At 40.2% G+C, this 27,716-nt stretch overlaps 1 protein-coding gene and 1 long non-coding RNA gene across 6 annotated transcripts; one reads left to right on the top strand and one right to left on the bottom strand.

Annotated features, from left to right (window-relative positions):
• Positions 1-579: 579 nt before the first annotated feature.
• Positions 580-27,133, bottom strand: VIPAS39 (VPS33B interacting protein, apical-basolateral polarity regulator, spe-39 homolog). Of its 5 annotated transcripts, XM_081934527.1 has the most exons (21): positions 26,656-26,788; positions 26,197-26,359; positions 24,974-25,066; positions 23,355-23,454; positions 22,017-22,163; positions 21,442-21,480; positions 18,729-18,793; positions 17,804-17,860; positions 15,872-15,964; positions 15,236-15,269; positions 13,976-14,078; positions 13,853-13,880; positions 13,540-13,613; positions 12,378-12,453; positions 11,560-11,694; positions 11,104-11,145; positions 10,073-10,162; positions 9,606-9,692; positions 9,169-9,258; positions 7,763-7,867; positions 580-1,371 (listed from the first exon to the last, which is right to left on the bottom strand). In XM_081934527.1, the coding sequence occupies exons 3-21, from the start codon at positions 25,064-25,066 to the stop codon at positions 1,351-1,353; spliced, it is 1,479 nt and encodes a 492-aa protein (XP_081790653.1). In that variant the 5' UTR covers positions 26,197-26,359; positions 26,656-26,788; the 3' UTR covers positions 580-1,350. The 5 variants fall into 5 exon arrangements, with proteins under 5 accessions (XP_081790653.1, XP_081790655.1, XP_081790654.1 ...); XM_081934529.1 differs by lacking the exons at positions 26,197-26,359; positions 26,656-26,788 and adding an exon at positions 27,011-27,133; XM_081934528.1 differs by lacking the exon at positions 26,197-26,359 and having other exon boundaries at positions 26,700-26,836.
• Positions 21,974-27,268, top strand: LOC309382737. Its single transcript, XR_014173708.1, has 3 exons — positions 21,974-22,111; positions 22,506-22,624; positions 26,495-27,268. It is a non-coding gene; the product is annotated as an uncharacterized lncRNA (long non-coding RNA).
• Positions 27,269-27,716: the final 448 nt, after the last annotated feature.

The following is a 27,716-nucleotide window of genomic DNA, read 5'->3' as shown; positions in this document are numbered from 1 at the left end:
CCATGGCAAATGCTTGGTTACGAACCTGTTTTTAGAACTGTTTTTTTTTTCATAGTTTTTTCATAGTTGCAGCCCTTAAAGGAGACAGCAAATAATTTTCAGCTTCCCAACAGGATCAAAGCAAGAGTTTTCTCCTCTTTTGAGGTTACTATGCAGTTGCGGTCCTTCCTTTCAAATACAGTGTATTAACACTGCACTATAAATTGTTTTAAAAAACGGTAACAAATGTTGGTTTGGTTTAACCCAGCATTTTCCTACTTGTTACTTTTTCAATATGTTGGTTATATTAACTGAGAACCATAGTTCATTACTACCTATAAATCTGCCCCAAAGTATTTTCAGAACATTCTTTGCCTAAAAACACAATCTATAGCTTAATGTATTGTGTGGATCCAGCCAATTATAACTTAATTCACTCCTGATGGTGAGATTGTCAAATGTATTTAAATGTCAGAGGATCCAATCCTTGATTGAGACAATATATGAGTAGTTTCAGTTTCTAAATATTTCATTTTTGGAAAACACTAGTTATTTCTTTCTTACTCATCTTTACAGCCAAACAACCAGAGAAACCAAATATAAGGGAGGTAAAGCTTTATTTACAACATGGAAAATGAAAGAGAACATGAAGCCTAGAAAGAGGATGTAGCTTTGCTAACAAACATTGAAGCATAACTAGCAAGGGCCAATTATTTTCATTGGAATTTGAGAGAAAATATAATTAGATTAGTTCAGTACACCCTACAAGAAGATTGGTAGTTTCCATGTAGAACTGAACTCACATTCTCACTGGCTGAAGGGCCATGCAGTTACACACTCCAACTTTTAATGTGGGGGATGTATGTAGGTTTATTCTTAATAATCTTATGCAGCACTTCCCAAATAATTATCCTAGTTAATTAGTAATGGAGGCTAGAATAATGTGGAGGCCAGAGTTTTCATATCACTACAAACTAAGTCTTGCCCCTTAGATTCAAATGAGGGGAAAGCATATTTATTATACATATTTTTTTCCTATGGAAAGCTGTCCTGATCATTTCAGATGACTAGACAGTGAACAGGAAGTGGAAGCATTAGGTTCTTGACTCAAATATGCTTCCCATGTTGTCTTCCTCATATGTTTATACTGTGGAATTCAACTGTTCAGATTTGTGCTTCATTGGTTAAATGTCTCTTTTGGCCAACTCAGTGCCACAGAAGTCTCTTTCAGCAAAGGCTTCACAGAGGCAGCATCTTGAAGCAACAGGCAAGTTGACAGTGGATTGAAATCAGTGCAGAACTGGCTTGGCAATCTTTCTCTTTGACCTCACTGGGTCAAAATGAAGTGCTTCCAAAAGAATGGAGTATCTCTCAGTTCTTCCACCGGATCTGCTGAAAGAAAAGCAGAATTGGATGTGGTCAATATCAAACATAATCACATCTCTGGGCTGATAAAATAATTAGTAAATCTCTAGTCATCAAAGCCAATAGAAACAGAGGAACCTATAAGCAACTTATTAAAAAATAGATAAAATAAGATTTTATTTATAGTCAAAACAAAAAATGTTACTGAAACTAAGTGATCCACTGACATGGCCTAAACACAGCAATATTGATTTAAAGCCAAGAACATATTTAAAAAGGAGAAAAAATACCAGCTTTTTTCATTCTCACCAGCTGGATAAAGTAAAGGGAATAAACAATCATTTCCACAAAAAAGGACTCAGAAATTATTTAATCAGATCCATTTCCCCAAGGTAAGTATTTAAGCTGCTGATAGGTCTTTTGAGGATATTTTTCTATATGCTAAAATCCAAAATCAGGTGGATGTCACTTCCTACTTGTGGTAAAATAAACAGAGGGAAAAATAAGACAAAGGATAATAGCAAGACTTCTGAAAAGGCTAGCAATTGATCTTCCCATTCACTTTGATAATTTATAAGGCTTCAAAATTCTCTGTGATCTCAACTGACACCAATAATAAGAATGGGAGTAAATATCAGGATATGGATACGAAATTGCATCACCTAATGATACCAACAGTGGCAAAGAAAACATGCAACAAAACAAAGGGGTCCAGAGATACAGCAACAAAATGTTTTCATTTCCTAGTATCTCTCAACTGCAGGAAGAGGGGCTGAACAAGTAAGAACAATTAATCAGTGGAACAACTTGCCTCCAGAGGTTGTGAATGCCCCAACACTGGAAGTCTTTAAGAAGATGTTGGATAGCCATTTGTCTGAAACGGTATAGGGTTTCCTGCCTAGGCAGAGGGTTGGATTAGAAGACCTCCAATGTCCCTTCCAACTCTGCTGTTGTATTGAAGGAGACACAGGACCTACATTATATTGCCAACTGAGGTATGTGTGGCACTATTCAGTAATGGACCTTTGAATGAAATAACTGAAAATACTTAATTTGCTCCACTTGGTATTTGGAACAGATTCTGAGATTGAAAGTGTTTAATTTTGCTGCATGTTGTTTGTGCCAGGTTGATGGGAGTCTAGTAAAAAGCAAAATAAGTCTTGCAAATCTAAAGCATGTTTATCTTTGCATTACAGAATGCCACTCAGTATCTGGGTGACACATGACAAATAGCTAATGTGTTTTCTTTGCTTTCAGCTTAGCATGTTAGGTAAACTTAATTGATTATGGTTCAGTGTGATACATAAATCAGGTCATAGGGCCCATTTGGCACACAATAGTTTTTCTAAAACATAGCAGCCCGTGAGAAACTTGCACATTTTTTGAAGAACTATATAAAAAGACGATTGCAACTTTATCCAACTGTACCTACAAAAACATAATTCACTATTTATTCATTTGAATGTATGAGCTACCCAACTGATGAATTCAGCGATCCGACATTGCAGGGTTCATTCCAAATTGCCTCCCCCACTTTGGAGGGTTTATTCTTTTTATACAGTTTTTACAAGCAAAGCAATGAGCATATAGCAACAGCATTATAATTGGTACATTCTCCTTGTCAATCTCTAAGAACATCCCATCCAGGGCAGAGGCTTCACATAACTCAATAGTTCCTGGTACTGCCTGTTGTTGTTAATTAGGTGAAGTCATAGGTTCAGAGGTAACCAGCCACTGAGATCATGGCAGTGTGCTGCGCATGTTTTTACGTAACCTTTCCTCTATTCCTACACCCAACTCCAACACTTTTACTTTTATGTTTAAACAGAAGGGATAAGTAAATAATGTTAAGATACATTAGTTTCAAGTACAATTAGATATACTTTTATTTGTAAACAAAAAAGTGACCTGAACTAATTTAATAGTTTAATAGTACTGTAACAGTTGTAAGATTAAAAGGAGATCCTTAACTCAGCCTGAATGGACCTAAAGCTAAAGTCCTAACCATATTAATTTGGAATTATAACAGCTTTCTTCTACATTAATAGTTAAATTCAAGAACCTATTATCAAGATCAAGGTTTTTCAAAATGTATCCTATGGCTGTGATAGCTAGACAAGCAGAAAGGTTGAGTGAAGTAAACTGTTATGCTGCAGAATATATTTGAAAATTTGGACTTGAAGGGGAATAAAGTTTTTGTTTTTTACTGTTTTTACTGTTTTTATTGCTTTAAAATGTTTTTTTTTAATTTTTAATTGTAATATATGTTCTGAACTGTAAACCGCCCTGAGTCATTTACTGTGATGGGTGGCTATAGAAGTTGAAACAAATAAATCATTCAAGATGATTTAAAAACAGACATATCATAAGAAGCATAAAGAAAACTTACATATTTTGGACATATAATGCAAGAGCAAACCCCCAATGCCTTTAAAAATTGAAAGCAGGGGAAAAAGAGGTTGGCAGAAGACATGACATCACAAGTAGGAGCAGCGACATGAAGAGTCAGAAGCTACAGACCATATGAACAACAAAAGTTCATTACAAGAATTTTGGGATGATCCTTGTTTTGCCACCCATATAAAGCACCATGAGAAATCTCTATTATGAAAATCTCAAATGGTTTCAACTAGCCAATCCATCTGATCTTGAACAAGGTCCTTCTCCTATCCTCCATGTTTGCAGGTGCTTTAGCTTGATTGGCTGAAAGCAGAGCTGCCTGGGTTTTAAACCACTGGCACAACAGCTTCCTTTGAAGCACAGAAGCTAGTGTGATTTTGCTTAGCCAGCAGACCCATTGAAGCACAGACACTCTGGACATGTTGCTCTCTAGAAGTACCGTATTTTTCGGAGTATAAGATGCACATTTTTTTCTCAAAAAAGAGTGTGTCGTATACACTGAATACAGCATTTTTTGCCTCCCAAAGCCCCGCCCCTTCACCAGAATGGCCGTGCATACCCTTATGGAAGCTTTCAGAGAGTTCCTGGGGGCTGGGGAGGGCAGAAATTAGCAACAAATGGGCCATTTTTTGCCCCCCCAGCCCCCAGCAACACTCTATAAGCCTCCATAAGATTATGCATGCAATTTTTTTGACAAAAAACGGGCCCGTTTTCACGAAAGATGGGGCGTTTTTCTAGTTTTTGCCTCCCCCACCCCCCAGGAGCACTCTACAAGCTCCCCCAAGGCTATTTATGCCTTTTATTTGAAGAAAAAAAAACAGGCCCATTTTTGTGAAAAACGGGCTGTTTTGGGGAGGTTTGCAGAGTGCAAAAAGGGTTTTTTTTTCCTTTTAGAAAGCTCTTTAACTGATTGATGAGAATTACATTGATCAAGTGCTATGCCAGCAGAAACAAAGTCTTAGGTGCTCCAGCGATTTCCTTCTCCAGCACATAGATATACACTTGGAAACATCTACCTACCTCCCTACTCTCTCTCTCCCACTACCTACTGTATTTCTCTCTATATATATTTCTCTCTTTCCCTCTACCTACCAACCTACCTACTCTCTCTCTCTCCCTACCAATCTACTGTATTTCTCTCTCTATTTCTCTCTATCCTTCTCCCTACCTACCTACTGTATTTCTCTCTTTCTCCCCCTCTATCTACCTACATCCCTACCTACCTACTGTATTTCTCTCTTTCTCCCCCTCTACCTACCAACCTACCTATTCTCTCTCTCTCTACCTATCTACTATATTTCTCTCTCTCTCTCCCTCTACCTACCAACCTAGCTACTCCCTCCCTCTCTCTCTCTCTCTTTCTCTCCCTATCTACTATATTTCTCTATCTTTCTATTTCTCTCTCTATCCCTCTACCTACTTATCTACCTACCTACTTACCTACCTATCTACCGTGTTTCCCCGAAAATATGACATGTCCTGCTAATAAGCCCAGGCCTGGTTTTTGCCTGGTTTTTGAGGTGGGTGTAAATATACGCTCTCCCCTGAAAATAAGCCCAAGTGAAAGGGTGCCATGGCAAGTACAGGAGGAAGCCCTTCCCTTCCCTAGTCACCTCAGCGCTTCTCGGCTCCTTAATCGGATCAGTTGAGCTGATCCGGCTTCCATTAAAAAAACAGCTGATTTGCGGGTGCTGCTCAGGCCGTGGCTTCCGGCAAGTGCGGCTGCCTTTGCCATCGATTACGGCCACAAAAGCAGCAGGAGGCCAAGTGATCCACCCCACGCGCCTCGCCCCGGCCTTCTGAAGGGTACTGTAGCAGCAGCTATCCACAATTTTTTTAATCATTATTTCGTCCCGACCCACGTGGCCCAGTGAGCCACGTGGATTGGGACAAAATAAGGGTAAAAAAATTGTGGATAGCTGCTGCTATAGTACCCTTCGGAAGGACGGCTTGAGTCTCCTGCTGCAAAAGTGGCTCCGCCCAAGACTGCTTTTGGGAGAGGAGGCAAAGGGGAAGCAATCAGCTTCATCTCGCCCTTGCCCTCAACCCCCCCTTCGGCTGAGCTCAAGCAGAGAAGTGGCCCGCAGGGTTTCAGGAGCAAAGTTGAGGCTGACAGGAGTCAGGGCAGGGGGGAAAGTCCAGTGCGGCCCCAGCGCTCTTCTTTCCTTGGAAACGGAATCTTGGGAGTGGGAAACGGCATTCCCAGGAAGGGTGGGTATGTCGGTATGTGTATAAAAAACACAAAGCGAGGGAGCCAACAGCCGCGGATTAAGGAGCTTTGTAAAACATTACGCCTACACTCAAAGTTTGGCAAGGAAGGGAGAAGAGATACTTCCCTCTCTTGGCAGTGTTTTGCTTGAAAATATATGAGAATCGGCCAAAGAGAAGGAAGAATGAGACCTGCGAGGAGATACTGCTGCCTGCAGAGGCACAGACAGAGCGAATTTCATTGAAGACTTCTCCGGCCAGCCCACAAAACTATCTGAAGGGGAAGGGGGAGGAGATTTCCTGCACGTTGGCAGCAGCGTCTTCTCACAAGGCTTCTTCTGACATCCCCAGTTGTATGGATTTCCATGCCTTCCTTTACGGGATGTTGCTTCGCCCCTGGGACATCGGGAGAAGCCCTGTGAGGAGACGCCACTGCCAATGTGCAGGAAATCCCCCCCCCCCCCCCCCGCAGATCATCCTTTCAAAACGTAGTTTCACCAGGATGAAGAGGTGGCTGGAGGCGGCGTTTGCATCTGGTTGGGCTTTCTTTGCAAGGCGGACAATCTGGGGAGCAAGAGATTTAGGAAGCCTGGGCTGGCGTGTGTCCGTTTCTCCAGTGAAGTATCTGATTCATCCCCAGGGGTGAACGTTTCACCCTTCGTCATCTCTCTGCCCTGGCTTGGAAGCTGCAGAGGAAGCCTGCTATGCCCGGGGAGGGGAGGGAGAAGTGACAGCAAGAGGAGCACATCTCGCTCCACACCTCTCGCTTCTCCCCCCACCCCACCTGCCACCCGTCTCGCTAAAAAGATTCTGTTAGCATTGGGGCGGGGTGGGAGGAGTTGGGCTGCGAGACATGCATCCTGCCCGAGACTTGCAGCTCCGTCGTGTTCCTTGCTGTTTTGTCCAGGGAAGTTGAACTCGCAAGATTTTTTTTTACAGGGTGCTTCCCTGGACAAAACAGCGAGAAACACGACGGAGCTGCAAGTCTTGGGTAGGACGCGTATGTCGCAGCCCAACTCCTCCCACCCCGCCCCAATGCTAACAGAATCCAGGCTGCTTCCCTTCCCCACCATCTCTTTAGCGAGAGGGGTGGCAGGTGGGGTGGAGGAGAAGTGAGAGGTGTGGAGCGAGACCTGCCTTCTCTTGTCGTCTCTTCTCCCCCCCTCGCCGGGCATGGCAGGCTTCCTCTGCAGCTTCCAAGCCGGGGCAGAGAGGAGGCAAAACGCTCACCCCTGGGGATGAATCACACGCTTCACTGGAGAAACGGCCCCACGCCAGCCCTGGCTTCCTAACTCTCTCACTCCCCAGATTGTCCCCCTCGCAAAGAAAGCCCAGCCCGACGCAGGGCGGTAACAGGACACATCAGAGCAGTGCCGGCCACTCGCTCGGCTGGCGCAAATAAGACCCCCACCCCACCCACCCCCGATAATAAACCCAAGGCCATATTTCGTGGGTCAAAATAAAATAAGCCCCTGTCTTATTTTCGGGGAAACACAGTACCTACTTACCTACACTCTTTCTCTCCCCCTACCTACTGTATTTCTCTATCTCTCTATCTATCTCTCTTTTGCTATCTCTCTCTTTCCCTTTATCTACCTACCTACTTAACTACTCTCTCTCTCCCTCCCTATTGTATTTCTCTCTCTTTCTCTCCCTCTCTATCCCTCTATCTACCTACCTACTTTTTTAAAAAAAATTGCCTCTTCAAAACCTTGGTGCGTCTTATACTCTGAAAAATATGGTAGGTGGGGTTTTATTCTCCTTTTCCCTGCTTTAGCAAATACATGTAACCTAATGTGTTCTTTCTTACTGGGTTACTGAGGATAGTGTCGATCTTCTCCTCTGCTGGAGAACCCCGTTCAACTTTGCATCTGTATGCCATCAGTTGCTGACGGTCCTTCAAGTCTTTGTATGTCTGGCAAATATCCAAAAGAGAAGCCAATTAAACAAAAAAAAAATTCAAAATTTTCTTTTATCAACATCCTCAAAATCACAGTAATCTAAACAGTCATCACCCATTCCTTCCCACTAGTTATTTGGAAATCTTGCTGCTTCTTCCATAGGCTGATACGGATTTAATGGTTACTACAACAAAGATTGGGATTTTTTTTTTAAAAAAAAGCACCTTTGGGACAACCATGACCTGGATGACTGAGAATCTCTATAGACATTTGGCACTTTCCTTAACATTTTTGGATGCAGAAGTGGTCAGTGCATTCTATTACCTAGTTCACTGAGTTTACACATTCACTTTTCTATTCATTTAAGTTAACGTGTGATAACTGCAGTGAAAGATTAACAATAGAAGGTTAACTTTAGCTGATACTTTTCAAGCCAATATTTCATTTCTGCTTTTAGGCTAAAATGATAATGGAAATGGGCAACATTTAGACATCTGATGCTGGCTTTTAGAAGTCAATGAATTTACAATCTAGCACATCTATCAAATTGGCTGTGATTATGGCTAAAAAAGGGGGCAAGCATTTTTCAAAGGCAGGAAAACTAAAACAAGGTCAGCAAAGAATTTTCCTAATCTTCTACAGAAGATTTCCTTGACTTAGAAGGAACGCCAAAGAACCTTCTTGAATGACTAGCTACCAACATGACATGAATTTACCTTTTGCTTTATACTTAAAAGAAATCAATCTGGCATGCATAGTACTGCCTAAATAATATGTTCTGGAATGTGTTGATTTTATACATTTATTATATTTTACTGAATCAATATATATCAAGATGCTGGCAATCTTCTGCTGATGTGGAAAATTTAGTTTTTAAGTTGTGAGAAGTGATTAACACAGCATTAAAAAAATGAAAAGAAAGTAGAAAGAAATAAACTCATAATGTTGGGAAGGCTACTTTGAATATCACCTAGTGTTGATTGATTCATTGATTACTAGCTCAAACTCGCAATAAAAGCCACATCTTGTCTGGTAGGGTCAAACATAATATGATGATAGTGATATGAAAAAAGGTGCACTCAGAGGTGCAAACAGCTGTTCTGGGATCTCTTTAAACATACCAATCCTGGAAGCAAATTTAATAATAATACTATAAAGAGATTGAGGCAGGCAGCAGCTCTGAAATACAAACTACAGTATACTGCCAATGATAGTTCCTTTAAGTATTTCAAGAATAATTTAAGAATTTTTCACTAAAAGAATCAACTCTGTCTGTCTGTTCCACAATTTCCCACAGAAAATATGCAAAACATACATCTATAACAACATCGTGGCACTTGTATTTCATAGCGAGACTCAGCTTAGTCTCAAAATCTTCTATTAAACGCACGTACTCCTGCAGGACCTGCACGAACAAGACAAGGAAATATCAGCAGGATATTCATGATCTTTTGCTTATCTCCCCTCACTTAATTCCACAGCAGTTTCACCCTGAAGTAAGTTTATTTTATTCCAAATTATATTTCTTCACCAACCACTTTCCAAAAGGTACTTGGTCCACTCTATAATCCAAGGCGTATGAAAACAAACAGTGCCTACCCCAACTAGAAAAATATTTCTTCTAGTTTTCATGAACAGTGTACAAAAGTATTTGGGAAATGGGCACATGAAGAATTTTCACAATGGAGGCAACGTCCTGTTGACCAATGGACTGTATCAGAAACAGAACTACTGGACAGCTTGCTCACATACCTGCACCGGGGCGTTGTTCCGCTGCAATATCTCCACCACGCGATGGAAACCAATAGGAGCTTTTTTTTTGGTATAGCCCAACCAATTCTGAAATCACAAATTGAAAAAAAAAGAAAAGAAAATAGCACCAGACCTTGTGACTGCCTGAGGATGCATTGCTAAACATCACTTAGGAGAGGCAATAGCTATTCTTGGATATCATCTCCTTTTTTTTTTTTTTTTGCATATGTCCTAAAAAGGAAGATGCATTGGCCAAAGCTGCTGTCCCTTTTTGATATAACTTACCTGTAGGATACGTTATAAAATTCAAAGAGAATAATTGGAACAAGTATTTTCCTATAAATTAACTAGTACATTAAGCATTGTATAAGGGCAGAGAAATAAGCACATCACTGGCATAATGAATCATTCTGCCAAGCAGCATGAATCAGGCATACATGATTCAATGAAAATCGGTAGGGTCTCACCTTTGTTGTGAGCAAAGCATCCACATCATGCCAAGCTCGGAGTTTGGCACGAGCAGCCAGAGCTGTTAGCACGTACTGTTTGTCTGGAATCTGTAAGGTAAATAAATGGAAATCTTAGAAATGGCTTGAGAGAGCTAGACTGTGATCTAGTGTGAAGTAATGTTTAAAGTGATGGATTAGGTGTCAGAAAACCTAGGCTCATATCCATTCTTAGTTATAGAAGCTGACTTAATGATTTGAGGCTAATCGTTCTCTATCAGCCCACCATTCCTAAGTTGTTGCGAGGAAGAACTAGAGGAGGAAGTAATTTGTATGCTGCCCTAACCTCTTGGAGGAAACTGAAATTGAAAATAAAGACAATTAAATCCATTGGTTGCTGAAATGCTTGTAATGAAGCTCAATTGCATGGGCCTGGGTCTGATTTAGCAAGGATTTCCTTATTCCTTATCCAACAACACACTACATGGATGGTTTTCCATAATTATTTTTATTGTTTTCAAAAAATTCCCTATTAACAGTGCACCATGTGAAGATCGTAATAATAACAAAAATAATAAAAAACAATAGACGATGCAAGCAGTTACCTTGCCTCCCAATTCAAACATACCACATGTCAGTCAATACTAGCCATTCAATAAGAATGGCAGAAAGGGGGTAATGCAGCTGTCTGTAAGCACAATCTGTATCCCTGAACTATACTGCAAAGAAAATTTCACCCAACATCAGGCCAAGTTGAACATAATCCCAAACTCACAGATACCCTGTGCAGTCCACTAAAGAAAAGGTATGGGGCAAGAGGACAGACTTAAGCTTCTTTCTTATATTATGGCTATGAATTCAGTCTCCTAAAATCAGTGCAATGAACATTGGCCAATTAAGCTACTTTAACTAAGCCTTGTCACACTTCATGGTTTTAGCAGCACAATCCCTTGAATGCCTTCGTTCCATAATACATATCCTCTGCATACATTTCTAGGATCATTGGTCTCTTCTAGAAGGTATGTATGCTTGCAAACTACCAGTTTCCTTACCTTGAAAGTTTTCTTCAAGTTTGCTGGACTACTGAATGTTCCCTGGAAAGAGAGAGATTGCTATTTTTATTTTAAAAAAATTAACCAAAAAGAAAACGTTGGTAATAAGCAATATATGTACAATTTACACAACATTTTAGAATGTTCTCCCCAAACATGAATAAAACCATTTTATATATAAACTATTTTAAACATACTGTATATTACATATTAGGCTTAAAATACTCCAAGGTTTAACATCCAAGGAAATCTATCAAAAGTAGCTGAATTGAGGATAACAGTATTTTTATGTTCAGGATTTTTAAAAACTCTGCAGTATTTGAAAAGTCCATTGTCTAATATACAATACTTCTGATGCCCACTTGCATACGGTGATATATGGCTTCTCCTTTATTCTGAAAAGACACCAGCTTCACTGATTAACATAGGGATCCCCATTGCTACCGTAGTTCTAACCTCAGTTTCTGTGTAATGGTAGAAGCAGGAATAGAAAAGCGTGGTGACTAATGGCATGTTTAGAATGGATGCTTTTCTAGGGTATTTTCGAAAGATTTCCGTCTGCCCAGATGACTCTAAATGTTTGTCATTTGCCTGGAAAAAATCAGAACAAAAAATCAGAACAAAAAGAGTTCCATAGGGATAAAGACATTTAATGTTACATCAAAACATTTTTAAAAAAAGTTTCAAAGACAATCAGGATCAAATCCCAACAAGAGGGTTGCAGTCCTTGCCATATTTACCCAGAGCTATAAACCTATGTTCAGAAGTGTTCTCTCCTAAGAAAGTTTGGATAAAATTGTGGTCTCCATGAATTTGTCTTAGTCATTACCTGTTAGCTTCACTTATTCCAAGCCCTACTGAATTTCACAAAGGAGGAATAGGATAAAGATTACATTAGTAATATCTGTATCTCAGAAACGTCCTTTATTTTTCTAAGATTGCATGGCAATAATCATGGAAGCCTAAGAAAAGATGTGCCTTCTCTAAGGATTTCTGAAACAGTCACCCAGCATCTGCCATGGTGGCTTTATTATGGCAGGCATGGGCAAATTTTCCAGCCCTAGGACAAAGTCTTTCTTTTGTTCTATGTCTACAAGGTTTATGGTACCTGTTTTTCTCCTTAACACTCTGATCTAAAAGGGGAGGTGGGGAGGATTTAATATTTTGGACCTGGCTACTTTTCTTTTTTAGTCCACATGAAAAACTTGGTGTTACAACAAGTTGGTGAAAGCCAAGAAGTCTGCCATGTACCCAGTGACAGCGTAGGACCTTACCTCAATGATAATCTGTCTCTCCAAGAGTGTATAATGATCCTGAACATGAGCAGCATCCTCTGGTGAAAAGGGCAACCTAGATTGGAGAAGTGGTAGGAGTTCACTTTTGCATTCTTCCTTTGTATAAAACACAATCATATTTATTCAAAAGCAGGTGCAGTGAGGCAGTCTTCTCCAACTGGGTACCCCGCAAGTTCCGTTAACAAAGAATAATTCTGGCCCAATGAACTTTACAAGCTATTCACTGAATACAAAAAGAGCTATGTGGGTCCAAGTCAAAGGCGTACAACACATTCTACTTGCCAAAATAGTCAGCTAGACCATTTCTCTACACAGTACATAACTCTGAAACTACTAGACAACTCATACCCCATCTTGTTTCAGAGACATTTCCTTACCTAAATAGAGAAACAGAATGATCAAGGGGCAAAACAGCAGAGGGAACAGGAGCATGTTCCAATTTCCTACCAGCTTCCCCTTAGAATTTCCTTGTGGGAAGTTGGCTGGGAGCATCTGAAATCTTCTCTCCTTCTCCCTTCCCCCCCCCCCTTCCTTTTTTCAGCAGGCAGGTTAATGGCTGCTGTTAGGTGGGAGAGGGAGTGAGGGATTGCAAGACAGGCTGGGAAATTGTCACAGAAATGAAAAATGAAGATCACATGACCCCAGCAGCAGCCCAGCAGCAACCAGGAAGACTGAAACAGCCACAACTCCCCCAAATTTCAATCCCCTGGAAGTCATAACTACCAGATTTTGGACACATTCTGTAAGCTAACCCATTTGAGATACTTTGGTTCAAAAACTGTTGCTCTGTGATGCACCATTTCACACAGTTAAAAGTCATGAAAAAGTATTTTAGTGGTATATCGATGACATTCATTTCCTTATTTCTTATTTCTTCTCCCCAAAGGAAAGCCTCTTCCTTATAGCTTTCTATTGTTTTACTTTGTGGAAAACAATAAGGCTTCCTTCCCATTAATGCTGCAATTACTTACCTCTAAGGCAGGGGTGTCACTTGCGGCCCATGGGCCAGATAAGTCATGTGCTGGCCCCGCCTGGTTTAGTGAAGGGGGGGGGAAGTCCCAATACGTTACGTGACGACGTGAATTTGACACCCCTGCTCTAAGGCTTATTTGCCTTTTATTTTGCCATAACTTTCACTTACCCAATGCAACTTTTCAGAAACTCCTTTCTTTTCTCAGCATCCGAGATAGTCAAATGTTCACGGTATTGGGTCAGCTGGAGATGGTGGCAACAAGACAAAACAGGCTCAGGAGGAGAGCAGATTAAATATTCAATCAAGGCTTGGTAGCCCTGGCCCCATCTATTCAAATGTATTCCTTCCAGAGGAGTTAGGAATATAATTTCTATTTTTCCTAACTGAGAGTAAGTACCGTGAGGCTTGCCTTCAATTTCTCAGCATATTATTGTTTCCTCCCACTAAAAAAAAAAGAGTCTAGGCAACATGGGATACTCACTGCAACTTCCTCAGTCCTGCCCAGGAATCTAGAAAGGGAAAAAAAAACCCACACCATATATCAGACCTGTTCAACTTCCTGCTCGGATATCAGTTTTGGCTGTATGCTCACAAGGGCTTTTACCTCAACAGGTCTAGGAGAAGTTTTTGGTCTCCAGCCTCCTTGAGAAAATGTATTAAATGGCGCAAAGCAACTTGCCGCATCTCCAGCTCTCTGAACAGGATCTCTAGTTGTAAAGAGAAGAAGTGCTTGTCTAACAAGATCAGGCCTGAGTAATCCCCTCACTCTTTCTTTTGCTTAAGTATTTCACATCTCTTGGCCATACTGGAAAGGGAGGATGGGAAGGGTAGTCCTATACTTCTGGAGAGCCCAAGGTTGGGACCAGTCAGCTTACTATATGGTCAACTAACCAGAAGAAATGAAAGGATCACCTTAGCTATGCCAGTATACTGCAGGTCAGTGCCCTGCCTTTCGCTAATTAACGGGACAGAGGCAACAGAATGTTGGCTTATAAGGGAGTCTCTAACTTAGAAATTCCAGCTTTGTTGTTGTATTTGTGGCTTACTGCTAATATATATAAAGATATATAATCTGACCACTACTATCGTCATTAATGTCATGCTGCAATGTAACAGTTAATGAGTCAAAAGAAAGAGGGTTAGCATGGGATTCAATGCTAGAATTAAAAATTAATTTTAGCTCAAAACAAAACTGTGGTTCAGTCTGCTATTTCAAGGCTAAATTAATTCCCCGTGTTGTCCAAACAGATCAAGCATTATTTCAATAGCTGATAAGCTGAGAAAGGATAGCCTTATTTTATATGTGATGGAAAAGGTAATTTATGCACTGCACAAGTTCTAACAAGAAAGAAAATCTGACACATTTCAGCTAGCCAACATATGATTACAAAAACAGTAAACTTTGAATTTGCTGCCAAAAAGATTCTCTTTATAGAATGTAATATGAAGCATGATAGTATTTATGGCAGTGTTTTTCAAACTTGGCAAATTTAAGATGTTGGACTTCAGCTCCCAGAATTCTTCAGCCACCATATAGGCTGGAGGATTCTGGGATTTGATATCCACACATCTTAAGGTTCCTACATTTGGAAAAAAAAACTTATCTATGCTGATGAATTGGAACTGGCTTCTGTGCTCAGCAGATCCAATTATAACCACTCTCTGCAGCAACATTTTCCTCACAATATATAAAGACATTTCAATTTAATTCATGAGATTATAAAATCAATTTATACTGCCTAAAATGACTGTCTTGAAAAACACAGTGGATCTGTCGGCTTGTCTTGCATGAGATGAAGTAGGCTATACATACTTTATACAGATACACTTATAAATCTATTTGGGAATCCTGGATATTACATACCTTTCCTTAAGGTTCTTTTCAGAAAAATGAGAATCTGCAGGAAAACAGACAGAACTAGAGTCCATTATACCATTCATTCATCTACAGTTAATTGATTGACATCTTGCCTTTATTTGTACAACTGATAAACCAGATCTTTATAGATTTACTGCCTGTTTATAGCTGGCCAAATGTCCATTGGCAACTATTTTGTAAAAGTGTGGCTAACATCCTTCCTAAATGCCAAAAGTGCTCACTACTTAAACCATTGGGGGCTCCTGCTTGCTGCATGATCATTTGGATTTTTGGACATTTTACAAATTTAAAAATATTTAAGGAGTCTCATAAGATTGAATTCATTCTTTATTTCCTGGCGGCTAAAGTAGCTGAACCAATGCCTTGCATTCCAAAATATTTTGTAGCAACAAAACAAAAACAAAAAGGTCAATTGCCTCATCCAGAAGATCCCAGCAATTTAGGGGAACAATTATGTATGTATGTATGTATGTATGTATGTATGATGTATGTATGTATGTATGTATGTATGTATGTATGCATGTATGTAACCACATCCTCATATACAGAAATAGAAATTAAATGGGTTAAAGTGAACTGCTGTTCCCATCCCACACTGCTATACATTGGAGCAGGACTTACAGCTGTAATAACATTCCCATCATGCAACGCAACAGCTTCATCCAGCAGCAGTAATTTGTCCTGCAAGGAATGGAACCTTTCCAAGGAACACACCTAGAAAAGAGTGAGAGTCATAAACAAAAACCATATTGGAAAGATCTATAACTACGTCTGGCTAGCTGATTGTGTGAGCAATTCCAGAGACAACCAGTGGAAGTGACTGTTTTCAGGGAGACAGATTTAGCCTAATTACAAGCCCCAGAAAACCCCAGCCACTGAGGAAAAACACTTTGTCATTTAGTACTATGCCTCTGGGTTTACATCATCAAGGGGCTACCCACTGTAGTAGGAATCCTCTTTCTAGTATTTTCAAGAAAATCTTGAAGTCATTCTAGTCCAAATACACAGGTCAAGTGTTCAGGCAAAACCCCAGTCATAACTCTGAGGAGCCATAAGAATTGGAGATTCCACTTATGTCTGCCTGATAATCCCTCCTCAAGTAATTTCATTTATTTCCTAATCTCCATGGCAAAGGAAAAGATGGGCAGCACCTTCCACTTTGAGGATCTTACTTTAAACAGCTCCCTAAGAACATCTAAGGTACTTCAGAGGTGTTAAAGCTATGCAAATATGTCATATATATATATATGATTAGCTGCTCTAAAGCAATTAATTGTGGATAATCTCTATGTCTACTAAACATAGCTTCTTTTCCTCTAGCCATCAATGCAGAGTTCTCAAGAATTAAAAACAAATTGATGGATTTTTGTTTTGCTCCAAAGTTGGCAGAACATAATATATAGTTATAATGTGAAATAGATTGTGGCATAAGAACTAACTTCTTAGACCTAGCAAAAATTCCCATTGGTCTTCATGCAGAGGAATTTATTTTCTTTTTCATAGATGTCAAAGATGTCTTTCCAGCCAAAAAGAAAACTACTAATAACCATATTGCCATATGACTATGCAAAAATAATGTGAGAAACCCAGATAGTTGATAGATAGATAGATAGATAGATAGATAGATAGATAGATAGATAGAAAAAAAAGAAAGAAAGAAAATTAATAGGTTAGTAGGAATAAAAATATTCTTTTATACAGGTTGTTCTCAAGTTACAATGGCAAATGGGACTAAAACTTCCATTGCTAAGCGACAACAATGACAACAATCCCCTACCGTCCTGGTTGCTGTTGTTAATTGAATTCCATAGCTGATAAGGCAACTTTCTGCTGACTTTCCACAACCAAGTCATTGGAGAAGCAAGCAGGAACTGATGGCTTGCAAGCAGGTCAGCAGGCAAATAAATCACTGCCCGCAAGGTGGGGGAGGGCATGAGCGGGTGGGTGGAGATGCAAGGAAGGCACAGCAAAGCTTGGGAAGCTTGTGGGAATGCATGATGGTGTAGGAAAGGCATAGTGAGTATTGGACAGAGTGCACAGTACTGCGAGGCAGGATCACCAAGGCTCAGAGAGGATGTGCCAAGGTGCACAAGGGGGCAAGGATTGGAAAGGATGTGCAAGGGAGACATAGTGAAGGTTGGGGAGGTACGTGAGGATACAAGGAGGTGCACAGGAGGCAGAGGTGGTGTGGCAAGGTGCACAAATGGTGAGATATAGCAACAACAATTTGCAATGTTCCCTGCCTGTTTCCCCATTGACTTTCTGGAGATGCCAGCGGAAAAGTTTGCAAATCACTATCATGTTATTGTTGGCATTCTGCAAGTGGCTATAAGCCAAATGCCAAGCATTTAGATCACAATTATATGACTGCAGGATGCTGGTACAGGCAGAACTCTGGGAACCCCCGTCATAACTACCATCCGTTTAGAGTCCCATTGTAATTCTGAATGGTTGCTGAATGAATGGCTGTAGATCGAGAATTAACTGTAGTTTCTAAATTTTTGGAAGTATAAGATGAACTTTCTGAAAGTTCATCCTGTTTTCACTTCCTACCTTGCCTCTCTGCAGCCGTCTTACTGTATCGTTGGGGCTCCAATCAGAATTGTAATCCTGAAAATAAAAAGAAAACGAAAACCACTGATAATGCCTTACGGGTTTTGAACGATCCGGTTATGATTTGTGACTAAGATATAAGGGGAGAGAGACCAAAAAAACATTTCAGGCATCCTACCAAGCAACTCTCAGGGGGTTTGGAAACTTGAAAAAGTAATTTAGGAATACAACTTAATGGCAAGATAGGAAATCTGGGTTGGAACCCATCTTTTTAATTTGTCACTAGTTTAATCACTGAAAGAGCTAGGGCATGTCTTGCCTGCAAAAGTGAAGCCACGGGAGATATTTGATAACAACTTCAGCAAATAAAGGAGGATATGAACTTGTTCTATTTTGTTTTAGATGACAGAACTAGAACCATAGAACCACTCTACGAAGGGGATAGGGTAGATATCAGATGAGAGCTGTCAACCAGTTGAATAGGCCGTCTCAGGAGGACTTCAAACAGAGATTGTATAACCACTGATTTTAGCTGATCCTGCATCAAGGAATAGTTTGAGCCAGATGACAACTAAAGGTTTCTATGATCTCATCTCTTCTCTTTTCAGACATTAAGAAAAAAAAAACTCTTTTAATCTCTTTTAAAACATAGAACTTGCTGCTAAAGGAATATATTTGCCTGGGGAAATACTGTTAGCAAACCATGCTATAAATGCTGTTTTGTAAGCTTCCAATGTCCTTGCCTAGACGTATAGCCCAATTATATGCATAGTGTATGCATAAGAACAAAAAGTGTGCTCAGTTGTTTAAGTGTCCTTGGGCAAAAAGAGATGATGTGAGCTTTTATATTTAGGATAAGGTTCTGTCATCTGATTCTAAACTCTTTAACTCCCTCCTTCCTTCAGATTCCAATAAATATACTAACCTTATAATCTCCTTTTGGTCTGCGTAATTCCGGAGCATAGTTTTTAAATCCTGTGTCTGTAAGAGCTGAAAAAGGAAGAACAGAAAAAGGAAGAGTTCTTGGGAACCAGGAAGAAAATGGAATAAAATCCCTTCCCCTCCTAGTCCGGTGGGACTGGCTCTATAGCGTTTATTTGCAGAAGATGACTGATTTCTGCTTGCATGAGGAACCTTTTGATGGGGTTTTTGGGCATGGAACAACGAAGAAACGTTCATGGGGGAAACGTCACCAAATCTAGGACCAGACCCCTCCTGATGGTGTTGAGGATCCACGTGTCCATGGTGATCTCCTCCCATCGGTCTGCATAGAGTTGCAGCTGGCGTCCTATGGGAGGGTCGCTCTGGTGGTCATTTGCTGCCTCTAAACTGGCGGTTGTTGGAACCGCCACGAAAAGGCTTCCGAAAGGAGCCCTGTTGCTGATGTCTACCCCGGGAGTCAAAAGAGCTCCTGTCTTGGTTCCTATCGCTAGGTTGAGTGTAGGCCCTCTGAGAATGAGGTGGATGCCTGACCTTTGCCCTGGGCCCAAAAGGATTGTTGCCTGAAGGATCCAGATCCTTTCTTCTCATTCTTTTTGTGAGTGGGGGAAAGGATCTTTTGCTTATCTTTAGTCTCTATCAAAAATTTTTCCAAGGAATCTCCAAAGAGATGCCCCCCTTTGAACGGAGCTGAAGCCAGCTTTCATTTTGCCTTCATGTCTGCCTGCCAGTGGCGGAGACATAGCAGGCGGGGTGAGGTTACATTGGAGGCTAAGGCTCGGGAGGCGAACTTCGCCGCGTTCAATGAGGCATCCGTGGAGTACGCCACTGCTCCATGAACTTGTTAAGATCATGACGCCAACGAGACCCTTCTGAGGGAGGTTTAGATCTCAACTGGCGTAGCCATAGTAAGGATGCCCTAGTGAAGAAGGAAGCGGAAGTTGAGGTCTTAATGGTCCAGGGGGCCGCCTGGTGCGTCTTATGGCATGCTTTTTCCGCCCTCTTGTCCTCTGCCTTGAGGCCATCTATGAGCTCTGCAGGCAGGGCAGAATTGGAAGTCAAGGAGACCACTGGGACATCAACCTCTGGCAACTTCAGGATGTCCTCCATTTTAGCCTCCAGGGAATATAAATTTTGGTCGTCCCGCCCCCCCCCTCCCGCCACACTGGGGTTGGCCAATGTTCCTGACTGCGCCCATTGGCGCTGCACAACATCCATGAACAAGTCAGGGACCGGAATAAGTTCCGCGTCCGGAGCGGTCTCCTTAAAAAGACCCTCTTTGGGGTCTTGGGAAGCAGAAGGAACAGCCTTGTCCTTAGGTTTAGCTGGCCCTAGCTCTGTAGAAGCCCTGGCCTTATGTAGAATAGCTTTAAATAGCAACTGTTTGAAGAGGCCCGTGAAGGCGGGCTTATCAGGAGGCACATCCTCATCCTCTGATAATTCAAACTAGTCTGCAACCTCCTCCTCCCAAGCCGATACCTCCATCGTAACAGAGGTAGAGTCAGGGTTGCGCTCCCTGTTCTCAATGAGGTGGTGACCGGCCCTAGGGCCTTTGCCACCTCTGGACTCTTTTTGTCGAATTGCCTCCACAACACCCAGGGAGATGGCCTGAGATATAACCTCCCTCATTTCAGCTGATAGAGCGGGCCTTTATCTTCTGCAGGCCGGGACCTGGAGGAAGGCAGGGGACGTTTATGTCTAACAGAGGCTGAGGAGACCTCTTCAGGCAGGAGACACTGAAAGGGCTCCAACTCCTATCTTATGGACGAACTGGGAGAATCCAGGTATCCCAAGGAGACTGGGGGAGATCCCATTTGTGAGTCCCTATCATCTAGGGATTGAGACTGATCCCCTTGGAGAGAGGGGACCTCTCCTTTCTCAATTAGTGTCCTTAAGCAAACATAAGGAAGATGGATGATTTTAGTCTTAAAAATGGCCACCGCTGTCTTGCGTTGCCGAGAGGACGGCTTCAATGTCCATCCCTGCCTTGATAGCAGTCGTTAAAAAGTGGCCGAAGGCGTTGATTCCAAAATGGTCGCCATGCTCCTCGGAGGCTCAGAAACACCGTCGCGGCACCAGGGCTCTCTGGATGCTCCTGACACTCTCAAACGGCCGGGAACGCACAGAAAACCTTCCTGATGTTCTCGCACCCAGTGGCAGTCACCGGACAAGTGGTCTCTGTTCTTCCGACTGCTGCGTGCGACCAGCAGCTGGTCGAATTGCCAACTGTCACCTCAGCAACCCTTCTAGGTAACTGGATTTCAATTAAATACTAACCGTATACTAACTAAATAACCACACTAAGAAAAATAAAAAATACTAAATCTACTGTGAATTGCTTGGAGATTTCCAGTCTATCTATCAAGGACTGAAGAGCTCCCCAAAACTAGTCCTAACGGGTAGGCTGAGTTTTTAAACTGACCTCAATGAGGCAAAGGAGGCATGACCAAAGAAATATCTACTCAGTCCTAGGGCAGATAGGCTGTGTTAACCCATGCTTGGACTCTCCAAGCAGTGCACAGGAGAATAAGATATGTATATGTGTATGTATGTATGTGTATGTATACACACACACACACAAATATTCCTATGCAATCTTCATAGTTTGTCATATAGAAATGATGCAACTAATTTTTCCAATGGTATATGAGAAGCAATCTTCCTTTTAACAAGCTTAAGACCAAATTCAGTCTTCTTACCATCTGAAAGTGACTGAAAACTCCCATGCTTATTTCTTCCTAGAAGTAAAGCACAAATATGAAAGTCATTATTTCATCTAACTAGAAGCCTATTCGGCCAACAGCTGTTTTAAAAAAGCCAAACAGCATGCATTAAGATGTATAATGAACACCTCATTTAACAATGTTAAACAACTGCTGAAAACTGGGCAGATTTTTTTTCCTTTTCTCAAGGACCAATCTTTGCCTATGCTGTATTTATCCTGTTGCCAAAACTGTTAATTCAACTGGAAATATAGAGAAGGAAAACATTGTATTTCACATAAAAACATAGAAAGTATTTTTAAAAGCATAAAAATAGTGACCTTTTGCACACTAAGATATTAGGTAATAAGCGGGTAGGGTGCAAAACAAACAAACTCTTGCACAGGCTTGGTACCAAAATTGACAAACAACTGCTCTAATATTCTGCCAATCACAAGTTGGTGAAGAGCCAAAGATGAAGAAATCTTTTGATCAGGCAATCTGAAACATGCAATTCTGATGCTTCTGAGGTTAGCTCTGTTGAACACACATCCCCGTAATCAATACTCTACCTTTAAAAAAGTTGCTCAGTGAGTATGAAGAAGATTGCTTGGGTATAGCTGCATAAGAAGAGCCCTTTTGCTGATTCGGATCCCCTCCTTCAGAGGTACTGCTGCTATTGCTGCTGGAGGCAGTTTCTTTGATTGACCATGAAATGCCTATAAAGAGAGGGGGGAGGGGCGGAGGGAGGGAGAAAGAAAGATCTGTGAAAAGGGTATCATTTAGCAAAGAAAAACACTATTAATTTATCTATTTTGGAAATGACAAATTTTCAACTAAACAGGAAATTAAACAGTATGCTTAGTATAGGTGTAATGATAATTTACAACAGTAACATTGTAAGTAAACACTAACGTTTTTAGATATTTTTAATTCTTTTCTGCTTGATAATGTAGTTTTATAAGCCAGTGATTTCAACATGTTAAAAATATAATTTTAGATATTTGGCATTTGGACTTTTTATTTTTTTCTATTTCTTCTTTTTTTTTCTCTTTGTTTAGGTTGTTTGGAGGTTAATATTTCAAAACATGGTTTTATCAGCGGGCATGGAGACCACAAATGGAGACAGAGCCGATCAAGTGGCTGATTTGATTGTGTTGTTGCTACCACAGAGGATAGGGTGAGGTTTTTTTAAAAAGAGGTTTTATTATATGGTGTATTTGTTGAATTTTGTAAGCTTACCTATGTGTGAGCTGGATAGCTATATAAATTTATTTACGGTAATAATTTATAAATAATTATTTTTACAATGATCCTTTTTACAATCCAGATTGCAAAATTTTGGGATATGACATAGTATGATATTAACATCATTGACATTTATGGGTTTATTAACTACTTATGAATGTTAAAATGTTATTCCAAAAAAGATTCCAGTAATTCTCAAGACCAGCTCATATGAATCAATTAACGCTCAATATAGTTACACCTCAAACTGAAAAAAGCTGATATCCACTATATTATTTGGGAGTTCAATAAACTCAAATACAATTTTTTTATCAATCAATTTCAAATCTGGCAATTCCAATTTAAGGTATTTTTAAGGACTTACAGACATCGATATAGCATTATCAGATATTGCAGTTCTTTAGTTTATAATACAGTGAATTTCAATTGAGACTATTGTATACTTTCAATTGCTTGTCTTTATTAGTTTTTGGGCAGAGGAAAATGAATGAATGAAGCCTTTAGACTTTGTCAGCATTCAATTTTAAACATGGAACTTCTCCAAAATACATTTAGGGTGCAATTCTGATTGATAGCTGCGACATCAACCAAGGTACATAGACTTATGCTTTCAAAAAAAAAAAAATCCCCAAAACAAACTGGGGAAACACTATTGCACTTACTGCCCACACGTTCCCCAGTCCAGTTGAACCTCTCAAGGTCGTCATCATCATCATCATTAATATCTGGAAGGCTATTGACTGTTCTCTTGGATTCCTTCAACTAGGAATAAAAACAATGTTAGGATGAAATCTAGGTTAATATACTCTGTGCTGTGATTAGAGTTGGAGTATTTAGTGGGACTGCTGTATTTTCTATCCTGTGGCACCACTGTAAGATAGTGTATCCCTTAATGCAAACCCCAGATTTTCTTAGATATGCAGTTCCTATTGGCTTGGGCTACAACTGTTCTTCTCAACAAAATAAATATTAGTTCTGTTATATCAGCTGCTCCTAAATTTCTTAAAAAATGCACTGTATTACAAATTCTTATTAAACCTGAGAAACCTGAGCATTTTTTTCATCATTTCCCATGATTAAGTTGAATAAAGACCAAGATGTTTCCCTTCTATAGAATAACCAGTCCTTTCTTTTCCTTACATCAGAACTGCTTTAAAGTGGTCCTGCAGCTAATGCATTCTGAAGCACTTCTTCTGAATCATTTTGAAAACTTGCATAGCCTTACTAATTTAGGTTTAGGACTGGTAGAACTGGAGCAGTACTATACTTTGCTGCCGGGTTGATAAATTTCTAAGTTGGTGGCCTTGTTATAGGATTCTCACCCAAGATCCTCCTCCATTATTGGCAGTAAGAACAATATGTTTAGGCACTATAACTAGATTTCCAACACACAATCCTCACTTTTCTGAAGGGGAAAGTCTTAGCAACGTTTGTTTATAAGAGACCATATTTTAAAGATGCCTCCTTATTGAAGCAGCATCAAGCACTATCTCCTGAGATAGACTAGAACTATTTGAAGATATTTCATGGGCTCAGTGCTCTTCCCAGCCAACACCTTTAAAGAGTTGATATCATGCATAAACCAGATTCTTTCCTATATAATGTGTATTAAAATAAACTCTACAAATTTTCACTTCAATAGCTTGAGTACTTCCTCAATCATACACACCAGGAAGCACTAACTTTTGTCATTCTGTTAAGACACCAAATTAGAATGTATTCTGTGTGCATCACATCTTTTTAAAGATTCATTCATTCCTACAGTCTCATCTGCAAACATTCCAGTGAACTTATAGGAGAGAAATGCATCTGTTAGACTTGTACAAATGGCAAATGGATTTGTCTGTTGCATCCAAAGTCTCTCAAATGAGATACAGTAAATTGTGGGTGTAGTGTACATATTCACAGACAAATCCTTTCATATGGAATAGAAATTTAAAACTACAGGAAAACAAATGCATTTTCATGCATATATTCTTTTTCATCTCTCTCTCTCTCTCTCTCTCATTCTCTGAAATCATCAGAAATAAAATTACTTTTTAAGGGAAAAAAAATCAGTTCTGCATCATGTATCGCATAAATTACACACATCCAAACAAATGTGATTAACAGCTCTGCTTCCAATTTATAACAAAATCTGTAAAGTTGTCCCTAATTTCTTTAAAGCAAATATAAGATACAAAACACTAATTCTGCATGCAGATTTCTATTTTCTCCAGAAATTCAGGCAAGGGCATGCAAATGTACTCTTTTCACCATTTTTTCGTGATAAAAACTATACCTGAAGCAATTCATCATCTTCATCATCAAAAGTAAAAGCCTTACATTTGGAACTGTTCCAATATTCTTCTTCATCAACCTTCATCTTGCTCATCTGCAAAATAAAAATTATCATTTTGATTGCAATTGCAATGTAGATATCTAGAGAACAGCATTTTTTAATTATTTTATTATAGCCAAATTTTCAGAGAAAGATTTGTATGCTGAATATTCTCAAAACTATAGTGTATAACCATCAAAACAAAAGTATCAATCTAACTAGTAACTATGAATAACATACTAAGAGGCAGATCCCCCCCAAAAAAGTGACAGAATATCCTTCTACTGATGTTGTTCTAATCCTATTCTACTGACATCACTTGTCAATACATCCTGAACAACACATTTACAGAACTTCTATTTCCATACATGAAATACCAGTTGCTAAAGGTATCCCCATAGTGTCTCCCCACAGGATGCCAGCTCTTGTATCAAGATAAAAGCCAAATTCAAAACTATCAAATTTATATTTCTCAAAATACTTTAATATTCCCTTTTTAATAAAGATTCAATGAAACATAGATCAACTGAAGTGGACATGGCTATTAAATTGGTTCCACAAGTTTCCCTCATTATTTTTAAAGATTCAATGGATTTGTAGCATAGCAGTTATTACTAACGAATACATTTTCTGAATACCATCTGTTAAGTAAGGAAATAAGTAACTGTAGAACAAATTAGCACTCCAATTTTAAAGGGGTTGTTTTATTAGAGATTTAGTCACTAATTTGGGGCCAATTGCCCTCACATGGAAAATTGACTTACATGCTATTCTCAGATACTTTACATCTATTCTATACCTTTTGCAGCAGTTCAACAATGATAGATTTCATACCTGTACACTTGTCTGCATCTGTGATGAATTGGACACAAAAGGCACATCTAGGGAATATTTCACTCTAAATATTGTTACTTGTGAAGTTGTGTCCGACACATCGCGACCACATGGACAAAATTCCTCCAGGCCTTTCTGTCCTCTACCAATGTGCCTACTGTCCCTGTCCTAACGTTTCTTTTTATTCGTATCCATTTCATGTATCTAAAATCATGTTTATACTTTTGGACAATAGAACATGTTTTGTCCTCCTTTTCATTGTAAAAAAGTTGGTCACCTTATACTTATATCTGTTGTCCAATACATGTTTGAGGAAATAAACAAATAAATAAGTCAATTTAAGCTCAGACCTATTGCTTCGGTGACTAAGGAGCACTAATATTCTGTGGCATCGCCAAAACACAGCTGCAAATAAATTTGTACTGGATTTATTCCTGACGTTTAATCCATTCACCTTCTCCTTATTAGGATCTTGGAGGGAAGGCCCACGTTTCCTTTCATCTTCATCCTCAACTGCAATTATATTTGTAATAATATTTTAACAACACGGGGGAGGAGGGGGACAAAATTGCATTTGCCGGCCGTTTCCCCACTTCTCCTCTGCTTGTCCCAAGTTTAAATGGGGGTATGTGTGTGTCTTCCATCTAGGCGAATTACACGGGATGATCCGTGGAGCAGCTACTCCCCCGCCCGGAATCCAGCTTTTACCTTCTCGACCCTAAACTGATGGGAGGAAGCGGTTCGCCCCCCACCCCACCCCAACCTAGGAAGCAATGACGCCCCCAAAAGAAACAAGCGGACCCAGGTACCCTCGGAAAAGCGGCCAGACCACGAGAAACGAGAAGGAGCGAACCGGCCAAATCTCCGATCATGCGGGGCGGCGGTCCATGTTCAATAGCGTATCCGCCCTTTCCCCGGCCGAACGACTCGGTTGGGTCCCCGGCTCTCGGATACCGCCGTAGCCAGGGAGAGCAGGCTGCCTCCGAAGAGCATCACGGGAGTGATGTTTCCCAAGCTGTGGCTTCGCCTTTGATATATCAAGAGGTTGTTGTTGCTGCTTAAGGAAACTACAAATCCCAGCACGTCCTCATGTCTTGGTTTCCCGGGATGAAATGTCTTAAAAATCGAATTACAAGTTGAAATATAAGATCCATGAAGCCATACTTCCTTTTTCGCTTCCTGCTTTACTTCGCTTTCATGACTACGGAAATACAGAGGAGTCAATATTCTTCCGCTGCGCGGTGCTGGAGTCAACTAGCTGAAGAGCCAAGAAGCGTAAGCGATCAAAGACACTCCTGATTGGCGGAACCATGCATAGCTGAGACTGCGGAGATACAGCAAGGAGAAACCTATGGAAAATAATGAAGAGATGTGCATAAAGGATTTTGAGTAAATAAAATTAACTTTGGAATTATGAATGAATGAATGTACATTGCTTTAATTCGCTTGAGTCAAAACCCATATGTGAAATATAGCCACAAAAATAATATACATAGTAGAACTTCAAAAATCGTATACTTTAGGATGGTCCCATTGGAGATATCATATTTAGGAAAGCCTTATATACTGTTGGAAGAAATGTCCTTCTGGGTTCAGTTCCAAGTGGGGGAAAAGACACTGGAAACATGGAGGCTGCTTGGAAAGATGGTTTAATGGTGGACAGGACCACATGGCTTGTGTCCTGAACAGAAAAGGTGATCACATGCTTCAAGATGTTGGGTGAAGAAGAGAAAAGAGGCTAAGATGCTGAAAGTTCCTGGTTTTATGCCTTCTCTCGCTTTTGACCTTGACCTTGTATTCTGATTGGCTGTCAGACTCCCATGGGGCCATGCAAGGGCAACTTCATAGGCTGTGGTTTGAATCCAAATTT

Source organism: Natrix helvetica (assembly GCF_964273705.1).
Source record: "Natrix helvetica genome assembly, chromosome: 1".
Classification (NCBI taxonomy): Eukaryota; Metazoa; Chordata; class Lepidosauria; order Squamata; family Natricidae; genus Natrix; species Natrix helvetica.
The sequence above is the reverse complement of the archived record's forward strand: the minus strand, read 5'-3'. Positions and strand labels throughout refer to the sequence as shown.